The sequence below is a fragment of the Arvicola amphibius genome, chromosome 9 (genome assembly GCF_903992535.2).
Source record: "Arvicola amphibius chromosome 9, mArvAmp1.2, whole genome shotgun sequence".
NCBI classification, from domain to species: Eukaryota; Metazoa; Chordata; class Mammalia; order Rodentia; family Cricetidae; genus Arvicola; species Arvicola amphibius.
In genome coordinates, this window is record NC_052055.2 from 75,161,063 (window position 1) to 75,183,180 (window position 22,118).

Consider the following 22,118-nt stretch of genomic DNA (forward strand, 5'->3'; position numbering starts at 1 on the left):
GTGTTTTTGTGTGCACCCATGTTTGTCACATTGCATGAATGGATGTCAAAAGACAGCTTACAGGAATGGCTTCTCTCCTTCTCCCACTTGAGTTCCTGGGATCAAACCCAGGCTGTCTGGCTTGGTGGCAAACACCTTTACTCTGGGACTTATTTTGCTGGCCCAGATTTACTACCTGAATGATTGGCATTCTGTGCAGTATAATTTAAAATGAGGCCAACGGAAATGGATGTGCCTGGCTTTGACTTTTCACCCACGCACACGCTTTTCTTTTCACACCTCTCGCCTTTGCCCCTTCTTTTTGTTTAAGACTTGATTCTAGTGATAGTGTTTTATTCTGAAGCCAGAAGCCCCACAGTACTTAATTGACTGTGTTAACAAAACAAAACAAAACAACACAGTGTATCCAAATCTTCTGCATCTTTTGAGAAAAGAAAACATAGCAGGAATGTTATAAACCTTTTCTGTTCCTATTGAATTCCCATAAAAGTAGAAAATAGTATGGGATTTGTGCTAACCTATTTTTTGTCAATGGCTTTGGCAGCAGTACAGACAATGGCTTTCAAGATGGCATAAGATCATCCTGTGACTCACCCTAGAATCAAAGATGGGGCTTTACAGCTGCTAACACAAGCTTTATTTTTGTAGCTAGTGTTTATTTGGGAATTTAGAAAAAAAAAGAGGCCTCACTGGGCACCTTGGGGCATCCACTCTTTAGAAGCAAAAGTCACACTAAACCAAAGAGAAAGGACTCCTGGGTAGGTTTCTGTGGGATGATGGAAAAGCAAGCTCAGAGAGAGAGAGAGAGAGAGAGAGAGAGAGAGAGAGAGAGAGAGAGAGAGAGAGAGAGAGAGAGGGTACGTGTTTAGTCAGACTGGGTTATAAGTGTTGAACACGGAAGAGAAAAAGATTTAGCTGAAGAGGTTGAAGCACGGTTGCTGGGCCTTCAACCGAGTCCTGGCTTCTTTGGTTCATCTATTGGGGATTCTCGTTCTCTGTAGAGTGGAACAAACTGAGAATTGCTGAGGAGTTTCTTGCCTGCCATTAGTGGTGAAGATGAGTTTTGAAATTCCTTTTTGGAGATTTATTATTTTTTAAATCATGCATGTGTGTATATGTCTGTGTGTGGATATGTGCAGGTGAGCACAGGTACCTCCCATGGCCACAGGAGGCACTGGATTCTCTGGAGCTGGACTGACGAGTGGTTGTAAGTGCTGGGAACTGAACTTGAGTTCTTTGAAAGCACAGGCTGCTCTTTTTAACTGTCTCTGTCTCTTGAGCCTCCTGAGCCTTGAAATTCTTGAGTGAAATATTCTAAATTCTGTAACTCCAGAATTAAAATATATTTTCCAATCTGTCTCTGTCTCTGTCTCTGCCTCTGCCTCTCTCTCTCTCTCTCTCTCTCTCTCTCTCTTTCTCTCTCTCTCTCTCTCTCTCTCTCTGTGTGTGTGTGTTTCTGGGAATGGAGATGGAACACTTGCTAAGCAAGTGTCCTATCCCTAAACTCAGCCTCATGCTTCGTTCTTACATATCTCGCAAAGGTAGGTTTCCATGGCAACGCATCTCACACTCATGCTCCTCTTTAGGTCACAGACAGACAAGTTTTGGATCATTCCCTGTGTATAACAGTCAGGCTCCTACTAATTCATATGGAAATGCACATGCATATGTGTGTGATCATGTAAGACAGATGCACACAACCTTTAGGGCAGAAAAATAGCACCCAGCTGTGCCACTTAAACAAAAGAGCATCTATACGTAATTTAACATGTTTGTACAACATGTTGGCTCTCACACCTCTTCGTAGCACATCATGACCAGGATATCAGGAACGGTTGTTATCTTTTCAGGTCAAATGGTGGGAGGAAGACACAATGAGACCCTTGTTAGTAACATTCTTACATTTTCCCAAGTTCTGAGGAAGCTCACAAATAAAAGTGAGGGTCACTAGATCTCCCGTTCCTGTCTCTGTAGTCAGTGGGTTTCGTTCTCCTGTTAGTCAGGTTTGTGTGATGCGCTACCTGTTATATGAGCTTCACGAAACCAGGATGGAGAGAGATGCCGAGAATTCTGAAGCTGAAGACACAGCAGGAAAACTAAAATGAATGCAGACCAACGAAAGGAAAAGCATGCTAAAGTGCTGATTTAGGTTCAGTTTCATTATTTAGCTCACTGGAAGAACAACAGCGTGAGGACATTTAGAAGTTAGCAATGCTCTCTTTTATGTAGGTCCCGAAATAGGCCACTTAAAAAAAAAAAAAAAAAAAAAAAAAAAAAAAAAAAAAAAAAAAAAAAAAAAAAAAAACCGACCGTGGACTTCATTTCCTAGGGTTAGTAGTCTCACTGAAAACCTTTTTATTTCTGCTTGGACATTTGTTTAAACTAATCTGGTTAGAGTGGAAATTCTAGGTGGGCAGGGATGTGTCTGCTTGTCCTTCCTGTGTCCTGTACACGAAACACAGACTCTCAATACTGCTTGTTGGCTGAATGGATAGTGGTCTGCCTATTCACTGTTTCTCCAGGCAATGTCTTCCTATGGGCTGATCTTCCACATTTCTGTTTATAAACCTCTGCAAGCTACAGAGCATATAGCGGTAAGAGAGAACTCAGCAATATGGTTTTACAAAACCCTGAACACATGCGTATTCTCTCTGCTCCTCACTTCCCTGAGCAGCTTTGCCACATCTTCGTGGCTCTCTCATTTGTATATGGACAGACTCCACTCATACATAGGGTGCGTTCCTGGCAGCTTCTCTCGCAACTATCCCTTCACCTTACCCAAGTGCAGGGGCTGTGCAACATACTTCACGAAGCTCTTACTTATTCCAAATAAGAAACAAATTTGTTCTCCTCCGTGCTGGCACCAAAACCATATCCAGCCGTGCTCTGCTATTATTTATATCCTAGAAGACCACTCAGGAACTGGGGCATGTTTAGGGTCTTATCCAAAGCGTTTGCTAAAACTGTTTGCTCCCCTGAACTGTTTGATCCCCTGCTGTTAGGATCAGCAGCTCTAGGGTACTAGTTAGGGTTACACTATTAAAGGGCCTGAGTTTGGCAAGGTGAAAACGTGTGAGGGTGTTTTAAACTGTATTTCCAATTATTCTGTGGCCTAAAAATTAAGAGATTATTTTAATTTCACGAGAGAAAACTTTCCATGTTGCTTTGGCTGAAGCTCTACAACCTCTTTTTGTCTTTTATATCTGGGAAATTTCTATCATCCAAGCCTCTAACTTGTGAAAAACTTGAATCAGAAGAATCAACATTTAGTGAAAATCTTTGAAGAAAGTGCACATTAGAATTAAACCAGGACAACACTTCTCACTTTCCTGAGGCCAATGGAGATGATTTAAGAGTTCATCAAGATGAACTTATGTTCTGTTAGGTCTGCAAGAGAATGTGGGTTGAGGACTCTGGCAAGCTCAGGAGAACTGGTATCATTTTATTATGATCTCTTGCCCCAATGTGGGCAGAGTCTGACATTATTACAGGGTTATATTTTGGGTCATTGAGGGCATTGGAATTTTAAAGTGGAGAGTAGACAGGATGTGGCAAATGGGATAGGGATTGTGCCAACTTCTCAGAAGTCAATGGAATGCAATCTCTGTGATCAAAACGGGACTTTTTGGGGGATGAAGGACTTGCCCCTCCTTCATGCCTGCCACAACACTTTGGATTGCTCATGAATTCTCTTGATCCCACTGTCTCTCCTTTTCCCTGTGTCAGGTGGCAATGCTGATTTGCGCTGGCTTCCTGATTGCCTGGATTCCCTATGCAGTGGTCTCCGTGTGGTCTGCTTTCGGAAGGCCAGACTCCATTCCCATACAGCTCTCCGTGGTGCCCACCCTCCTTGCCAAATCTGCAGCGATGTACAATCCGATCATCTACCAGGTCATTGATTACAGATTTGCCTGCTGCCAGACCGGTGGTTTGAGAGCAACGAAGAAGAAGTCTTTGGAAGACTTTAGGTAAAATTCAGGAGCTGGAGATGAATTGTATTTTCTTTGTCTTAAAAAGCGGTGGCACTTTAAGCTGACACTTGGGGTGGGAGCTGAGTTCCCAAGGAGCTGGGTTAGGAGGATTTTGTTCTCTGATCATCAAAATTTCTGAACTCAAGTCATCAGATGCGTATGGGCTGGATGATGGACAGGTATCAAGAGTCATTCTAGTTTTTGATCCTGTGCATTTTGGAATACACACTGTATCAGTGATTGTGAACTTCCTTTTGAGGGGATTAAATCCATATCAGTCCAGGAGCGTTCTATGTGACATTGATCCAACCATCAATACTTGTGAAAGATTACTGGCATCAGCGCTCTTAGCTAAAATCAAAGGCCTGAGGCAGAAGTGTGAGGGAAGGATGACAGATAACCCATTCCCCTCTCTTTGTTTTCTCTGTCAGGCTCTTTCGGGTATGTTCTATTCTTTCTCTGTGTCACATGAAGACATGGGTTCAAGTAAGGTTAAGGCTGGGATGCCACTCACCTTTACATAGGCAGCAGGGTAGGAACTGTCACTTAAACGTTGGTCTTTTTCACCTATGCTGTTTCTGCTGCACAGAGTACAAGAGACCGCCAAAGTCCACAACTATTTTCCCTAAATATTTCCCTAAATATTGAATGAGTACAGAGCTAGGATTCGGGGATGGGGTGGTCTCCTGTGTCTATGCAGAGCCTGTCTTTGAGTGAAAAATGGAAAATGAATATCAAGTCACTGTCTGGACTGAGGAAGCAGGGAAGGCTTCAGGGTCTCTGATCCTCTCCAGTTATTACCTGGGCACAGATATTCTTCAACACCTCTTCCCTTTAGTAAGGGGTATTAGAGACAGATCACCAGGAAGACACGGAATTTTACCTTCTGATACTCTGCTTTACCACATGACTGCTCTTTTGAACGTTAATCTGTTTTTAGTCTCTGAGTACATGATCAAATAAGAATGATCATAAAATTTATAAATTAATGACAATATTGCCATTGTTGCTCTGACGAAGGGACCAGATCTACAATTTGAGATGGAAACTTAGTCCTTAAGACAGTAGCTTTCAATAGTCCAACTTCCGAGGGGCACATTAGTTGCTTAGAGCCAAAGACTGGGATGAGCTGACCACAGGAAGTTGTAGTGACTGAACCAAAGGGTGTGTGGGAAAGGCCTGTGTGACAAATGTGGGCGGCCTGACAGAGTGTTGATAGTTGATGTCTTCTCTTTGGAAACGAATGGTTAAGTCCAAATGCTAACATCCATATCTTTAGGAAGTATTAAAGCTTTTTCCTTACCAACTATTAATTCTTTATTGTGGATGCAGGTAGATAGAATAATTTTTACAGAGAATTTTTGGAGAAAGTAGCGCGACACTTTGTTCAAAAATGACAACGTGACAGAGGTGGCTGGAAGCACTTCTCACCTAGCTCAGAAGTTTGCCTTGGACTGTGATTTGCACATGTATCACAAGTGTGAGCAGCACATAAATATTCAACACTCAGCAAGGGAAAGAGGGACAGAAAGTGACTTTGGGGCATGAGCCTTTAGAAAACCCAGTCAGGCAAGAGACAGCTCGGTTTAGTTGTCCTCATGAAACATTTATGCAGAATGCAGTGACTGCTTTTCTGAAGAGGACTGGGAGAGTTTTATTTTCCTGACAGTCCTGCTTCTACTGGGGAAGCCAGCATCAGGGCTGAAGCAGTGGGGAGACCTTGGATTCCACAGGCTGGAGCGCCTTCTGGGAAGCCATTTTGGAGAAGTGTCTGTTCTAGAGGATCACAGAAGGGTGGAAGGTGGCCCTCAAAGTTTCTTTTTTAAATGGAGAGAATAAAGCAGTTCCTGTTTATCTCTACTGTTGTGAAGAGCCAAAATGCTCCCAGGGTGACGTGAAGTGATTCCGCGGTGCAGACCAAGTCAGTGAGCTGAAACGGGATTAGCAGATGATATTTTTGCTCCCTCTGCTTCTGAGATCTAAAATGCGTTTTGCTTTGAGGAAGGAAAAATTGAATTCCAACAGAAAAGCTACTGTGTAGAATCGGAGATCGTGAAAAGAAACTTTGAGTTAATTTTATCAGGCCTAGAAAAGCAACGCTGAGCTTTCCAGTCAACTTCCCTGAAGTTTGGCGGATGGTAATGAGCCACACGGCAAACAAAAAAGACCCCAGAATTCCAAACAGAGAGAAGACTCCAGTTTGAAACGGTACTGCAGTCCTCGCCCGGCTGCTGAGATAGTCTCTTGTGGCTGGCTGTGTGATTGTTACCTCAGGACCTCTGAGAACTCCACCAGCCGATAGGTCCAGGCTGGGCCCGAGTTTCAGCCATCTGCCTGGATCTCTCTCCCAGGCGATTCTCATCACAGCCATCTTTGAAAGCTGATGAAGGAGAGGCAGAGAAAGGAAAATACCGGCAAGGGCAGGCAGAGTTACAGTTCTTTGCCTCAGCCTCCGTGGAGACCTATGAGGTTGTTTTTGGCTGATGATAGGGGAAGAGACTTCAGTTGCGTGGGTAGAAAGCAAGACTCAGTGGGCTATGCTGTTAAGGACAAATGTCTTTCACACTTTTAGTACATTAGCCCAAGGACAATCAATACCCCAAATTCTGGGGTGGCTCTTACCCTTCAAGTCTTCCTGACTGCCCGAGTTTACAGGCTGCATTTGCAGGTTCAAATGAATGAGCGTGATGAATTTGCACATAGAGAATTTGTGCAAAGAAACGCTCTGGATGTAGAAGCCTTTGCCCAAGAGCTTTCTTTTTCATTTAGAATATTCTGGATTTTTAGTTTTCTTCTCATTTACGCTGAAATGTTATGTGCATGTTTTTTTTTCCACAAGTTTTTGCTCATTTTTCTACCACTTGATACAGTTTTCTTTAACTTTTAAAAATGTAATAGATGTATCTGATATATCTAGAGAACATCTATGCTCTGCTACACCAGGGTTCTCCGAACAGGTAGTGATGGTAGTTCAGTTGACGTGATAGCGTACTTAAGAGTGTGTGGATGTATGTCTCTGGATGCATTTCCTTGTCTCCTCTCTGTTTCTAGGCTGCACACGGTAACGGCAGCCAGGAAGTCTTCTGCTGTGCTGGAGATCCATCAAGAGGTATGAAGACGGACACAGCATCACTCATGGACACGCTATTCACACGCTTGCCTTTCCACTGGTCTTAACATTCAGTCGTGGCTCCACTCTTGTCTTTATATTATATTTTTATATTTTGTATATTTCCCCTCTTTTTTCTTGAAGCCAGGGTTCGTTGGGAAACTGCAAATGGAAACTAGGCTAGGACTTCCTGTATACTAGGAAGGAAATCCCTGATACTCTCTTTTTCCTTATGCCAAATCTATCCCATGACAAATAGGATTTGCCTAAGATATTAAGAAAAACAATGTTTACAAGTTTTATTCATTAGGGTATTGTTTTACTTATGCCACCATGACTTCTTTATCATCGTCATCATCATCTTCTTCTTCATCATCATCATCATCATCATTATCTTCTTCTTCATCATCATTTTTTGTGTAAGGCCAGGGATGCTGTGCCTGGGGTTCCCCTAGGCAGCAGGTCACTGAGACAGTGTGGGGCCATGGTTACTTGGTAGGCACTGGATTCTCACAGTTCTTCTCTTCTCTGCTGGCTGAGGGTCTAACTCTTGCCAGGAATAATGGGAAGGAGTCCTCTAGGGAAATCAGCTTTGTCTGAAAATCCTGAATGGTTTTCTTGTATCTCTGAATTTGAATACAAAAACAATTCCTGATGATAGCACTTTCATTCTCCTGGGTTTTCATTAGGTTCTTGCTAACTCCATGCAATGAGTAGGGTATCAGTACCTAAGGAAGGGATTTAGTGTCAGTATTGTTTGAAAACCCAGTTTCTTGTCTTTATTTGCTCTTCGTGACCTTAGTTCTTTTTATTATTGTTCATTGTATCTCCACGAACACCCTTTTAAGCCCAAGAATGAATAAGAAGGAAGGATTTTAAAACCAAGTTGTGTTCTTTAAATGCTAAGGTGAAGGATAAGGCATGCAAATACTAGGTCCAGATAGGCATTTCGTCAGTGCCCATTTCTCTCCTTACCGAGGAATAGGCCCAGGCAGGTATCCTCCATGCTTCTACATTCTGTCTACCTCCAAGTCCACTATGAACATAGCCTTGTTCATTCTTCTTGTTTCTACTCTACTGATAACCGCTAGGCAGAAAAACAAGAAGTGAGCCACTTCTCCCTTGCACTGGTGATCTATTTACTCCTTGCATTTGAAGGTTTGTAGAGTGCCAGCCGTTCCCTCAAGGCTCAGTCTTTTGTGTATGATAGCTTCAGCTTCTCTGTGTTTATTTTCCTTGAGGATTGCAGGAGGAATGAAGGAGGAGTTAGTGCGTGTTGTTGGCTTAAGATAAGTGTTAAGTAGCTGTAACAAAAGGAGCTGTGTGATTAGAGCAAAGGTAAGAATCTCTCTCTGGGACTCAGGGCTACTAAGTCTGGAGTGAGCAAGGACACAATTGTCATTAGAAGGGAGAGGCAAGCTCACAGACAGATGTGTAACTATAGATACGTGAGAGTGAGGGACCCAGATGGAGTGGGCAATGTGTTTAGAGCCCAGACCCAGACTGCCTGGGTTTGCATCCTCACCCTGTGCCTTTGGTAAGCTCGTGAAGTGGAGAAAGGAACCAATGGTTTCTAAGGGTTGTTGTGAGGCGCAGATGAGAGGATGAGAAAAGACCGTTCAGCACCCTGTTAGTGAGCACACACTCCTAACACACAGAGTTTCTCTTCCTGTGCTGGTGGTGCTCAGCCGAGAAGTGGTCACCAGTTGCCCTGCACAAGCCGAGTGGGAAGTCATGATGTTTGTACTGTCCGAAACTACCAGTCTGGAGGTATTGCAGAAGGCGGATTACTTAGTGAGGATGGAGGGCAAAGGTTGTACATTTTCCCATTTATTAGGGACTTTGTAAAGAAGTTAAAATTCATGAGATTCTGAATGACGTGATGGCAATGGCCATGGAAATGCAAACATAGCTCCCAAATGACTCAAGAAGTAGGGGTCCTTGGCAGGTGATGGCATGGTGATGGCAGAGTTAAGACTGCCTGGGGGAAACTGTGGATGAGGAAGAAGGGCTGAGTTCAAAAGGCCTGAAAGGATTAAGGTCAAGGAGGTGTTCTGAGGAGGTGATTTTAGATGAGGGGGAGTGAGAAACTTCAGAGGTGAGTGTACTCGCGCTAATGTGGCCTGACAGCGAAAGTTTTACCGGAGTCGCCAGACATAGAGTGCACGCTCTCAATTATTAACTGTCTAAACCATGGACTTGAAAAAGCATGTCCAAAGAAGATTGAGCATAGTGAGAAGGGAAACAGAGTTTAAATAATAGGAGCTTTGGGGAAAGAACCTAGCATTCATTTCTTTTACCAGTATGAAAGACATGATTCCAATCCTCTGTGCCCTGCTTCCCTAAGTTTCTGTGATACCCTGGGAGCTGGAAGGAACTAGAATTATTACAGTATTGATTGAGAAAAAGAGAGGTGATCCTTGGGGAAGAATGCGGGAAGAATCGTGTTACTGACAGTTGGCTGCATACACCAGGCTCTCAGGGAAGGCTGCTTGAATTGGTGTTGCTTTTCCCAGGGCTCACAGTGGTTTAGGGAAACAAACTTTGTGCAGTTACCAAATGTTTCCTCAGTTTTCCATTCCAGCTTCATTTTGTGCTGCATGCCTGTGTGTTACTAGCATCTAAATCTTTGAACAGACTGTTCGTATTGTTTGAACTCTGAGTAACTGGCTTAGTGCCTGCCCTTTGAAGGGTACTTGGAAGTAAAATGATTGGAATCAAATCGGTAACCTGGGAACATGGAATAGAATGTTAAAAGGAGAATATGAAATCCTAGATATCTGGTTTATTCATTATCACTATTATTGCTATTGTTATTATTAGTGATTCTTACTATATCCAAGGCTGGTTTTGATTATACCTCACACCTCTTTTGTGTTAGAACTGCAGGCCTGTGTCACCATGCCCAGCCAGTCCTAAATTGCCTTCTTTCTATGGGCAGCCATTTAAATGTAAGAATGGACAAATAAATCTATGAAAAGAGACTGAGAGCTTAAATGCACTATGAACTTGAAAATTTGATTTTTCAAGCATCATGGTAAAATCCAAAAAACATTTTAAATGATTTTCAGAGAAAGGCAACAGGAATGTGTTTTTATAGTAAAGCTCTATTTGATCATTCAAATGCAGTTTTCTTAAGAATCAAACATTAAACTTATTTGCAACTTTCTTGGTAACTACAATGCTTGGTTCCATTTACTTTTTCCTTAGAAAGCATGCTCTTTGATAATCTATAGCAATGTGAACCGGGTTATGAACAGCAATATTTCCGTTAAGTCAGTGAAAATGAGGAGAAAAGACAGAGTTGAGGGGCATGAGGGAGGAAAACCAGCAGCAAAAGCTGTTATGTATCTGAAAGGGCTAGGCGGTGCCAGCATGATGGGAGGTCTTATACACATCAGAATACCAGAGGGCAACCACTGAAGGTATATAGGAAAAGGCTAGTGTCTAACATTCACTAGCTTCGGATTCATAATTGTATTTATTGTGATGGAGCCAGGTCTTATTGTCCAAAGGGTCATCCCTCTTTACTTTTGATTAATGTGTATTCAGTATGCATAAGCATGGAGCTCAATCTGATATGCCAATACATATATAAAACCAACAGTGAAAAAATCTTGCCTCCCTCTCTTTATCTATTTCCTCTCCCTCCCCTAGTTATCACTATTCTATATTCAGGCCAACTTTTCTTTTAACTTTCACACATGCAAGATTATTTAAATTATTTAACTCAATGTAATATACTTCACTTAGAGGTAGTTTGTTCTAAGTGATATAATATTTTCTTTATGACTAATTAATATTTAATGTGCACAGCCTACCACTTCCAATGCATTATCTTTTTTCTGATCATCTGTCTACAGGTCCCTCGGTTGTTTCCACATTAGGAAATTGTAAATGGTTTGCATGCTTCTTGTGAAAAGGTGGCAAAAGGCAAGATCTTTAAAAGTTATAGGGAATTCTGTAAGAAACATCATCAAAAGCATATTCTTAGTACCAACAGCCTGAAATCTCAAAGTCTAAGTGTATTACTTAGAGAAAACCCTTGCTCACCACTGTGGCTTTTGTGAACGTGGATATTTTGCTTTCTAAAGATTGTACAACTTTCAACATGTATATGCACAGGTCGTGTTAATGAGTGGAATACATTTTTGAGATTATTCTACTGAATAGATTTGAATCTTAAGTGACTTCTCAGTTACGTTAAATATCTGTTCCTTATCTCTGGTCTCCGCTGAACATGTCTCAAGCACCCCATGAAATTTACAGTAGACAGATGTATATCATATAAAACATAACTACCTTGTACAAGGATTTCGTTGGTTCTATTTTGTTTTGGTTTCAACGTTGGCTGACTCTACCTAGGTAAATGGTGCATCCACTCATTCCTTCTAGTCAGAAGCTTTGATTACATTTGCAACAACAGTGTACTGAATATTTTGGAAAATATAGAAGGGGAGTGTGTGTTTTCAGTCTCCTAGGAATTGTGTCTCAGTATCAGAAAATATTGCCAAACAACTCTTTAGATTTATATAGCATCTATCTCTCTCTCTGTCCACATTATCTATATCTGTGTCATCTACCAAATGGTCACAGCTATTGTATTTGCTAGATGGGGGCCCTCTGGATGCCATTAGAGTTGGATGTTTTAACTTCATGTATTAGTTTCCTTCCCCAGGATATAATAAAATGAGCCTCACCATGTGATCTCAGATCCTGTGATTTATACTTTTTTTCTTGAGAACAGAGATAGAGTGTAGGAAACAGGGCACAGTTTGGGAATCAGCCTTATGTCATGCCAAACATACATCACCCACCAGATGTGTGGGTAAATGGCCTTATTTCTCCAAGTCCTCAGTTCTCAAAAGTCTTACATCATTATAATTTGTTTTAAATTCATTAAAGTCTACAAGATTCTTAGTAATCGTTGGACTCCTTGAAAGGATAAAATCAACAGATGTGTCTAAGGACTTTTTAGAAGAACTACTTAGCCAATCTGCATGAGGCTGACAGGAATAACATGCACTCTTCTAAAGGTGCCGGAGGAGTCTGGATTCTGTAGATCTGGGAGATTCTCATTCTTCTTGAGAAGGCAAAAGATAACAGGGCTCTGTGGAAACATCCGCTTGTAGACCTTCCATGGGGCATTGCTAGTGTTAGGTCTTGGACTGAAGATGTTTCCTGTATAAACTACATTTGGGGTGCAGGAAGTGCATCACCAGTGGCTTGGTCCATTCCAGTAAGAGTCTCCAGTAAGGAGAAAGGGGCTGAACAGTCTTGCCTGGCTCGGATAGAAGAACTGTGGTGAGCTGTGTTCCAGTAACGTATTGCCGAGTGGAGAACACAGTTTCCTACCATAAGTGCCTATGCAGAGGAACAATCAGAAACCTTATTTGGCATTCAAGATAGTCCAGAAATTCATACTTACCTCTGCTTCCTATCTGGAGAGTGTATTTAAATTAGAGAGAAAACTGGATTTGTGTTGTGTCTGTCATCTCAGAACTCAGGGGAATTGTGAGTTTTGTGCTAGCCTGGGCTTTCTAGTAAACATGAAACAAACAAACAAACAAACAGACAGATAAACGAAAAGCTTCCAAACAACAACAGAATATAGCTGCAGAGATTGTTTTTTCAAGGACCATGCAGGGATTTTAACCTACCAGTCTCTATGATAGCGTGACTTAAATTCTTGTCACCGAAAATGTCATCTGCATACCCAGGATTTGGGTGCTTCCTAAGAGCTGATTAGAAATGGAGAAACAGGATTGAATGATTGACTGATCCAGGATCTGCGACTTAATAAGGCAACCTGGGTGCCCTGGACTTGGTTAAATTGATGACCCTCTAAAGATGAGCATGGTTCTAAGACTTGTCGCACTGGGTGTGGTGATGATCAGAACTTACCTGAGCATCTCAGCTGTGCTAAAAGTGTTACTGTATCCTAGGAACAAGTGTTCCTTGAGCAGAGCCCTTTCTCTAGTGTGCTTTATTAGGACAAAGGAGCAGGAGAGCATCAGGCATCTGAGAAGAACCTTTTGAAGACCGCTGTGGAGGGCTATAGGTGGAGTTTAGTCACCTCCTCATGGATGCAGGGAAGGAAGAGTGAGTTGCATGTGTGAGCATTTCTTCATATACAATTGTGTTGATGGAGATTATCTACTGTTCCGAGCTCATTCCTTCAGAGAGGATGCTTTTCTCCTTGATACCCAAAGTTACACTTTCCCTGTGTTTCCTACTTTGAAAGTCTCACTTGCTTCTAGCATCCCCCTGACCCACATATGCACACTTCCAAATGAACAAAATCTAACTTGTTGGAGAAAGTGCGAAGCATCCGATCCTCCTGGGGAAAAAATGAACCCGGTTTGCCAGGAGTCATGTGGGCTTTACCCATACTGCCCAGAATTTGCTCTGGAGCTATGCATTTTGACATTTTATGTGTGTAGAGACAAATCTATGTGACAGCATAGGCTGGTGAAATATTTTAAAGTGTTAGGAGTGGAGAATAATGTTATCAAGGCAGTGAGTTACAGTCCACATTCCTTGAGCGGATTAGTTGGCACCATTCTCTAAAAATACAACCAGGCCTGCCTGAGACTTGTACAAATACCTCTAAGGACTTGTGTTGTGGTCATTTGCTGCTGGCAAGAGATTGCTCAACTAGCCAAAGGGTAATCTAGCTTGGGGTTGAACCTGAGTATAAGGTGCTTGTGAGTTTGTTCTCTTAGGATGGGAAGGAATTAGGCACTCTCACCAAAGAAGATACCTATTCAAACAAGAAAAATTTTATTTCAAAATGAGCACACATCCTAGCCCTGTCTTTTAAGCTATTTTCCCAAAATATGGAGGACCTGAACAAATCTGGAAGCCAGCAGTTGGCTCTGCCTGGGAACTAGACCAGATAAGCACCTGTAGAAAAAGGACTGGCTCTAGGTGTTCCTGAGAAGAGGTACAGCAGCCAAAGCACATAGGAGCTGTTCAAATATGGTAGGAGGCAGAGCAAGAAAGGCAGCATGTCAGCATCCGAGTGCCAGCACGCAAGAGTATTTCCTATCCTGGTGTGTTGTAGTAGCTGCCATTGGTCAAGGCTTTGCCAATGAAGACAGACATTGGAGGACCCAGAGTTGGTGACTATGAGGGCAGAGGAGGGCAACAACTTGTACCAGAAAAAAACATCTGGAAAAGACTTAGCTTACAAATGCTGATATGCAAAGGTGGCAGGTATGGATTCTTTAGATTTATTTTTAAAATACTTATTTTTGCCTCCCTCCCTGGATAACAGTCTAGCAGTGGTTATTATAGCCATAATTTAGCAGGCACAACATGAACCACGGGTACAGCATCTGTCTACTGTCTCACGCTAGAGCACAATAAGTTTCCTTTGGAGTCACACTGTTGCTCTATCTTGAGGGTCAGAAATATTTAAATAATTCTGAAGGATGGGGACTTTCTTCTTTGCTGTCACAGTCAAGTGACAGGAGAGGGAAAGGAGGGGATGATGGAGTACATTCAGCAGTTCATCATCTGGGTTTCATTTAATGCAAGTCTTAGTTAACAGTTTATCAATCAATACAAGTAATTTTCAAGTAGAAGAAAATCATCTTTATCAGCCAGGCTTCTGTTTCAGTGTCTTACAGAGAATTTCAGATTAACTTCTAAGGGGCAAAATGGCTAAAATTATAGGTGAACCTGGGCTTTTCCAGATTCCCCACTGGTTTCACTGCTGGTGACAAATATAGATTAGAATTATAGGAAGTAAGAGGTAGTGAGTCCCAGATGACAGCCTGTGATATACTGATTTCAGTGAGTACACATGGTCATGGTACATTCTCATTGCGGTGGGGACACAATTAAAGGTTGGGTAAAAGGTTAAAGCCCAGGGTGCTCACCAAGTAGAAAGTTTCTCCAATGAAAATATTAGCATCTCCCAGTTCATCACTTGTTGTGGCTAAGCCTGTTGCAGAAGTCTGCAAACCATGGCCCGTGGGCCAAATCTGGCTCACTGCCTATTTTCAGAAATGAAATTGTCTTGGCACACAAACATTCATTTCTACATTGTCCGTAGATGCTCGTCTTTTTGAATAGTTGAGAGACAAGGTTTTTAACTCCTCAACCTTTATGTCAGATTTCACAAAATCTGTACTTTGGTACTTTATATAAAATCTTTGCCAAAATCTTCTTTGCTGTCTTAAAAACCCAGGGGGACAGTCTTTGCTCTCCATCAGAAAACCAAGGTATAGAGAGGTGATGTGGTCTGCGCATGGCGGAGCTGGGGTTCCCCTCTCAGTCAGCCTGTAGCACCTGTGCTCTGGTCTATGGTTGACAGATTTTCTCTGCATTTAGATTTTCTTCTTTTTGTTGGCTTGCTTTAAAAATCTTCATCTGTAGCCATGACAATAATTTACTCTCTGTGCTATTGTGAAAATCGCACTGGGGGAACAAGTGAGCTTAATGAGCTGATTGCCATTCTGTTTAGGATCCTATACCTGCAGCTCTAACCCTTGTAGGATAAGGAATCAGTTGTATGGGGCAGGAGTCACAGTTGAGAATGAACTCAGGCAGGGAGCATCTATTGAGCGCTTTCTTTAGAGGAGGCAGGCACAACACAATGTGTGCTTTTGATATGAGGAGAGGCTATGGTGTGGCTGAACACAACATGAGTGAGTAGATGGCTGCATTACATCACCGAAGGTGCTATGATTGCCATTACCAAGGGATCTGTAAGAATATAAAGGGATTGTTCTGAACCACATGGTGTCAGGAGCAGTTGGAGCTAGAGATAATCTTGGAAGAGGAAGTCTCAGGTAAGAGTTGTTCAGAAATAGTCTTTGGGAGGGTCTTCAAACAAGAGAGTTTTGTGAGGATGAGCACACCACATATTTGAGAATAATATTTCCAGAGTACTTCCAAGTTGGGTAGTATCCAAGGAAAGGGGTCATGAAAGTCTTTGAACATCATGCCGCTGAGGCCAAGAGCTCCCGTTGTTTTTACTTGGTGTGGGAACACATGAGTTTTTAGTGCATGTAAGTTATTTTCAGATTTCCATTTTAGATGATAGACGCACTGGTCCTTGTTCTGGCCCAAGTATGGCCCTATATCAGAATTACATGCAATGCTTATTTAACATGTGAATAACCTGGTCCCATTTGATGGTCCATGGACTGGTATCTGTGTGTCTATATTCAAGTGAATATCCGAGCTAATTCTCACACAATCTATGCTTAGAAACTGATGTCAAGTCAAGGCTGATGAAGGCCCAAAGAGTGGTGCCTGCTTTGTAGAATAAGGATCGCTACAAATTAGAACTATTTCAGAAATAAAAATGAGCAAGTGTTAGTGTTGGGTTGATGCCTGGCTATCGAAAGCATACTATTTGTTACTTAAAAACTCCAAGCTTAGGTTGTTGACAAGAAGTAGAATTTCTTCTCCTCCCATTCCGAACCTTGCCTATTTCAATTCATGGGCTCACTGGAGAGCGTCCCTTCTGTTCACGCTTTAATGAAACCTGCCAGTCAGCTTGGAAACAAATGCCCGGTTTATTTCCCCGGGATTCAAAACTCTGCCCAGAACAGTAGGATACAGTGTGGATTTATACACATTTGCAGTCAAGAATCTGATACCCGAGATGGCCTGTTGATGAAACTGATTGAGCAAATACGAGACAGAGTCTGGCAGAGGGCAATTCAGTTTAATTAAGAAATCTGTTCTGTGGGCAGATTGTCCACTAGAGAGCCAATGAAGACCTGTTCAGGAACCACCATCATAGAGATGCCCTCTCCATGGGAAAGTGTTATTTGACTAATTTTTTCCCCCCAAATCACCCTATACATTTGTCGTTTAAATGAAAGCCTTAGACTACACAGTGCCACAAGTTCACTGTCATTGAAAATGGAGCAAGTGGTCCCCCATATATGTTCAAAGAATAAGCACAAGGGCACAGATCTATTTGGCTGTTCTGAACTCACAGGAGACCAGCACAGAGCTTGTCCTAACTCTAACAGTCTTAAGCAACATGCATATTGGAAGAAGCATTGCTAAAGCATTCATCAGAAGTAGTTTTGGCTCATGCTTAGTTAAATCACCTTGGTTCCATTAGCAACCAAGTAAAATTGAGTATAAGACTTGAATCTAGTCTTCAGAGTACTTATTCTTTTGACAAGAATGACTGTGTTAGGGAATGGAGAGAGTTTGCTTTCAAGAAGGAAGTTTGGCTTCTTCAGACTCTAAGAGAATAAATTGGACTTCTGAGCATAGGTGGAGGGCCCCAGAGAGCCATGACCAGAAAGAAGCTGGAGAACTCTTTGTGTCCAGTGGATTCGTTGGCATATCAGAACATCGAATAGTTCAAGTGACCAGGGAGGAGGTTTTGGACAAATCCGTAGTTATAGGAAGGGTGAATTTCATTCTGGTCAATGATTGGAAGACAAAGAAATGTTGCAGGATGAAAGTGGCATAGAGAGACAGGGGACCTGGCGTGTACCTGTGCTCAGTAGAAGAATCTAAAGGGAGTAGGGAGAAGGACACCTCGGGATTAGTGTCCATTAGAGTCTACAAGACTGTACAAGAGTCTACAGTCCTGTGGGCAAGAGGGCAGTTGTGAGAGAAGCTGTCCGTGAGAAGTGAACGCATACAGTCCTTATCCTTTATATATATATATATATATATATATATATATATATATATATATATATATATTATTGGCTATGTAGGACGGTGCTTAATTTTGTTTTTTGCTGAAGCTCAATTTTTGCTTCACTATAAGGAGGCTAATCCACTTGCCCATTGATAAGGGCACAACCAAAATGCTTATCCCATATATCTGCTGAGAAGGCGGGTTACAGATGTGAATTTTTTGATTTCCCGCTTTTATCCTAGTTATCCTGCTAGGATAAAGAAATTAATAAACAGTGTAAAATAATAGCATGACCTAGCAGCATCGAAACCCATTATTTATTGTGAAACAGTGAGAGAGAGAGGAACTGAGTGTTAGAAGCCCCCGTTCTATGCCGGCCATGTGCAGCTCTTACTAGTGAATAAAGGCCCCAGTTTTTCCCTTTTTCTTTTCTCTTCTTTTCTTTTCTTTTCTTTTCTTTTCTTTTCTTTTCCTCTCCCCCTCTTCCTTCCTTCCTTCCTTCCTTCCTTCCTTCCTTCCTTCCTCCCTCCCTCCCTCCCTCCCTCTCTCTCTCTCTCTCTCTCTCTCTCTCTCTCTCTCTCTCTCTCTCTCTTTCTTTTTAAAATCAATCTAGTCTTGTGAAAGCTTGTTTGGAAAGTGTTGGGCTGCGTGTTTATCTAGGGCAGCTTCAGGCCACATCTGGAATATGACTTGTTTCTATGCAGATGTGAATGTGGATTAGTGAAAATGTGTTTTGTGACTGGAAACACAATGTGGCTTCATGGAGGTAGAAATGTCCTCCCAGACACCTTTTCCCACCTTAAAGACTAAAGCATTTGCCATGACAGCAGCTCAGCCTGTTGTGCGCTTGGAGAGCCTTTATCGCTGCAAGTCAACACAGCAGCTTTTTTTTTTTTTTTTTGACCTGTAAATCAGAACAAAAGTGGCGACCTTAATTTTAGAGGTAACTCTCAGGTGAAGAAGAAAAAGTCACTGTGCTTGGCTGGGGTGAGAGGAAAGAGGATTTTAGAGTGTGGAAACACACCCAAGTGCCTTGTAAATTTTGATGGTATTATAAACACAAACAAGATGAATGAGAATGGCCCTCCAGGAGACCGTGAAATTGGCCAGTTGGGACATGACTAATGCATGGACAGGAACCTCCGTGACAGGCAGGTTAGTGAACGTCCCACAGTGAGTATAAAATGCACAACTCACCCATGTAAGTACGTTAACTGCTCACAATTAGAAAGAACGGGGCACATTTTAAAACAAAGGCATTTGGAATAAGAGAACATTTAGGGAGAATTTGTTCAAAAGGCCAAATGTGATCACTGCCTGCTGATTTCACTGTTAGTAGCCGAGAGTTCTTAACAATGAGTTAACACTTTGGCAAGTGAAATGCATTCTGGTCTAAATGAAACTTCCTTAGGATTCCCTGGCAGCTGGGAACCCCAAAGAGCGTTACAGTTAAAATGAAGGCTAGACTGTGGTTGATATGCAAAACAAATGAAAAAATTAATAATAATAAAATACGACCACTAAAAAATGAGGACTAGACACAAGTCTTCAAGTCAAGTTCACTACTGCGTGGGAGCTGATCATGTATCTAGCCCTGCCAGAATTTGACTTGACTGAATATAGAACTTATCTGACAGGCAGGTAAGAGAGAAGAATAACTTAAAGATGCGATTTATGCTCTAGTTTAAAATGCAAATCCTTTCTTTCCTTAAAGGCTGAAAGTATGAGCAGCGTTGCTTGCGTACCTCCACATATTCCACATGGACTTGCTTTGAGTGTTATCAACATGAGGGACCTCTTCTGGTTTTGAAGTGTGAGGAGAGCTTCATTTCCAAGTTTGTTAAAGAAGCGAGTTATTTACCTTTGCTTGAATAGGCGTGTAAACCCCAGGGCAGTTGCCATTTTCCTTAGATTTGTTGTAGATATTAAAAGATCATCTTGGGCCCGTGAGATGGCTCAGAGGATAGTAGCGCCCTGCACCAAGACTGCTCAGCTGAGTCTGATTCCTGGGACCCCCATGGAAGGAGAGAACTGACTCAGGCAAGTTTTCCTCTGCCTTCTATTTGCATGCTGTGGGACGTGTGTGAGTCCCCTGCCCCTAAAGCACACAAAATAAATAACTAAAATGTAATACTCTAAAGAAAGTGACAGTCTGTCTGTATGTACACATGTATTTTTTCTGGTTTATTTAATGGGTTTTCTAAGACTTTCATGGAACTTCTTAAACACGCATGAAAGAGGACACACCGTGTGAATAGTTTGATAACATATTTTATCTTCATATTTCATATTCATATTTTATATTCATCGCCTAGCCTCCGCAATGGCCAACTGCACACGACCCTTCTTCTTTCATAAGCCCGGCTAGAGGGAAAATAGACACAGGAATTTCCCAGGGAGGAAACAAACCAAAGTGTCCTGAAGCACCATGAACTTTGAGAAACAGACACTAGATGCATTTATCCATTTTTTTCTTCCTCATCTCCTCAAATTTTAAAATAATTTCTAAACTAAATTGATTTATTTGTGTGTTTCCAGGTAGGGAAGCACATTGCCATGGCATGCGTGTGGAGGTCGGAATTTATTCTCTCCTTCCTCTAAGCAGGTCTCTGGGATGGAACTCAGATTGTCAGCCCTGGTAACTGGTGCCTTCACCTGCTGAATCCGGCAAAGGCTGGCTCTCTTTCTCAGATTTTGAGGAGCTTAGCAACATAGCATAATGAAGATCCCATTTTTGAGAGAAATATTTCTCACAAAATAACCCCCTGCATCCAAGTTCTGCAGTATCTTCAAAAAGAAAGCACTCTAATCTTCAAATACGTTACGCAAAGTGTAGATAAGACGACCTCCATTTTGAAGAGTGGGCCTATTCATGGTCTCCTCATAGGAATTTATCCACTTCTGAACTTAATTGATTCTGGAAATCCTTCTCACTTGAAGGTTCTACTCTTGTCATAGGGAAGGCATTTAAAGAGATAATGTGTCTAACTCTGATCACGCACTCACTGTGTGTTAAATTTGATATTAAATCCTCTTATATGGGTTAATTGCTTCATTTAATCCTCACTTAGGTAGTCAAGTTCATTGGGGTTTACTATGAACATATCATGCCATTTCAGAAGAGGAAATGAAACCCAGAAAATGCTTCCGTAGTACATGAAATTGTGCAGGGTGTTCTGGGGCTGTGCGATACTCCCTGAGCCCGAGTTCTCAGGCACCACAATGCTCTTGACAGGACAAATAACAGCAGCTGGTGACCTGAGGGGCTTTTGGTGGTTCTGACATAATTTGGGTTCCTTGTAGTGACAAGGCACAAAAAGAAACACTAGGTAAGGGCCACTAGGATTTTGTTTAACAGTAATGTTTTCAGTTTCCATCGTACGGTGTGCTCTTGTTAGAGCTCCCTGTCTTAACTAAACTTTCCGATGCCTTGTAAAAAGGGTAGGAAGGATGGATTTTTTTTTCTGGTCAGCAGCTAAGCCAGAGAATGTACATGTCTTATACAAGGTCATAAGCACACCGTGGGATGGGAATTAGAACCTTTTATGTCCGTGACAAGTTTCTTTTTGATGCATAGTGAATACTGCCTTCACAGATGGAATGCTTCCCCAAACCTGTATTGTTCTAGTTGATTGAAGGGGCAGGCTGAGGGCTAGGACATAGGGATGTCACCTTTACCCAGAACCACCAGACAGAGGTAAATGTTCTACTGGGAATGCTTTTCTGAGCATCTTGTAGAGGCAGGAGTTCAAGCTTTCATTAGCATTAAAGGAAACCTGCGGCTGAGGTAAGAAAGGCCGTGGAATCTATCCACTCATCCAGACCATGGAGACCCGCTGGTGCTCACTGGGATGCCTACCCCTGCCGTGCTTTGTAAACTCTGGTCCTTGGCTCATCATGACTTAGCCTCTGCAGAATCTGCCAGTGGTTCGTTAGTGGACTTACCCACAATGTTTTTGGAGAGGCCAGAGGAGAATCATGGAAGAGACATCTCACCCACACCACTCTCTCTTCAAGGTCAAAGCCTTGCCTCCTGGGTACCATGTTAGTTCTATTATCTGACGAGTAGAAACTTATGCAAAAGCCTATACTAAACAATTCTGTTCAATGCATCAAGGGAAGCAGGACAGTTAGTTGTATAATGGTCACAGAGAATTAAGCACCACCATTAGCAGAGCTTTTGCAAAAATGGGACTTTTCTTCTGGCTGCGCTACACTTGCGTGGAGATAAGGAACATTTGGCTGGATGACTGCTAAAAATGAGCGCTATCAGTTCATTCAAGTAGGTCAAGGTAGGCAAATGTGATTTTTTTCCCCCATGCTATAATTACCAAGGATAATTCAGTTAGCTTTAGTGTTGCTTGTATCTGGGCCATAAAATTATGTAATAAGCAATCATTCATTGCAG

The 22,118-nt window shown here is 42.0% G+C and overlaps 1 protein-coding gene across 1 annotated transcript in view; it reads left to right on the forward strand.

Moving 5' to 3' along the window:
* Opn5 (opsin 5) overlaps positions 1–22,118 on the forward strand; it is a 48,208-nt gene that overhangs the window by 21,618 nt on the left and 4,472 nt on the right. The window contains exons 5-6 of the mRNA XM_038344146.1: positions 3,727–3,968; positions 7,023–7,080. Coding sequence (XP_038200074.1) covers positions 3,727–3,968; positions 7,023–7,080 — 300 coding nt within the window. The remainder of the gene's footprint in view (positions 1–3,726; positions 3,969–7,022; positions 7,081–22,118) is intronic.